The sequence below is a fragment of the Apodemus sylvaticus genome, chromosome 16, assembly GCF_947179515.1.
Source record: "Apodemus sylvaticus chromosome 16, mApoSyl1.1, whole genome shotgun sequence".
Lineage (NCBI taxonomy): Eukaryota > Metazoa > Chordata > Mammalia > Rodentia > Muridae > Apodemus > Apodemus sylvaticus.
The window spans coordinates 17086489-17087617 of NC_067487.1; the positions used below are offsets into that span (position 1 = coordinate 17086489).

At 42.6% G+C, this 1129-nt stretch overlaps 1 protein-coding gene across 1 annotated transcript; it reads left to right on the forward strand.

Moving 5' to 3' along the window:
- Nucleotides 1–489: 489 nt before the first annotated feature.
- On the forward strand, nt 490–820 carry LOC127666853 (40S ribosomal protein S21-like). The gene has a single exon (XM_052159841.1). It carries the CDS (start codon nt 528–530, stop codon nt 738–740), a length of 213 nt encoding a protein of 70 aa, XP_052015801.1. The 5' UTR covers nt 490–527; the 3' UTR covers nt 741–820.
- The last annotated feature ends 309 nt before the right edge of the window (nt 821–1129 follow it).

The window sequence follows — 1129 nt, forward strand, 5'->3', positions numbered from 1 at the left end:
TTATCAGAGTGTGTTATATTTATCTATATAGTATAGATATGGTGGTGTTAGTTGTGGTGGTATGTGTTATGGGGGAGTTGTCTGTCTTTCTGTCCATCTGTGTGGTCTATGTATCTTATACTATATGCATTGCAGTTTGTTTGTATGTGAGTGTGTGTGTATGTGTGTGTGTGTGTGTGTGTGTAGTGTGGTATATATGTGTGTTGTACATATATAGTATATGTGGGTATATGTGTTTGATGAGGGTTATCTATGGTGTGTGTGAGTGTGTGTGTTTGTGCACACGTGCACGAGCACACACATGTGCACATATATCCATGGCATGATATTCAATCTAGAAGCAAAAGCGATGACAAACATGTCAGTCATGTCAGTCCTGCACACCTGTCATGTCACTGTGCATTCAATTCAGAGCAATGATGAAGATGCTTGTTTATGAATTATAAAATATGATTATCAGTCACACAAAAAAAATGATTTAGCCTTTCTACACTCTCACTGGACCAGTGAGCAGGGACGGCCTGAGAATGCAGAACGACGCTGGCGAGTTTGTGGACCTGTACGTGCCATGGAAATGTTCCACGAGCAACCTCATCATTGCTGCCAAGGACCACGCGTCCGTCCAGATGAATGTGGCCGAGGTTGACAGAACCACAGGCCGATTTAATGGCCAGTTTAAAACCTATGGCATCTTTGGAGCCATTCGCAGGATGGGCAAGTTAGATGATTCTATTCTCTGATTGGCTAAGGCTGATGGAATTGTCTCAAAGAACTTCTGAGCAGAAGAACTCAGGAATAATTTGCTACAAATAAAAGTGATGATAAAAGTACCTGTAAAAAAAAATGTTTAAATCTCTATGACAGTCTATATAGAAAGTCAAGAAAGAAGATATGTAGCTGTCAAGGAACAAGGGCAACTCTCCCAGCTGCTGTAGGTGGTGGGGGCTGAGTAGGGAAGAGTGCATCATCCCCCACCCCCTACAACCCACCCCCACATACACACCACCTGGAGGAAGACACACCCCCTTGACCACAGCCAGCATTACTGGTGCTGTGCAGGTAAGGTACAGGGCCTGCTCTCCTGAACATTTTATTTTTAAACAATTATCATTAATATCAAGTATACAGA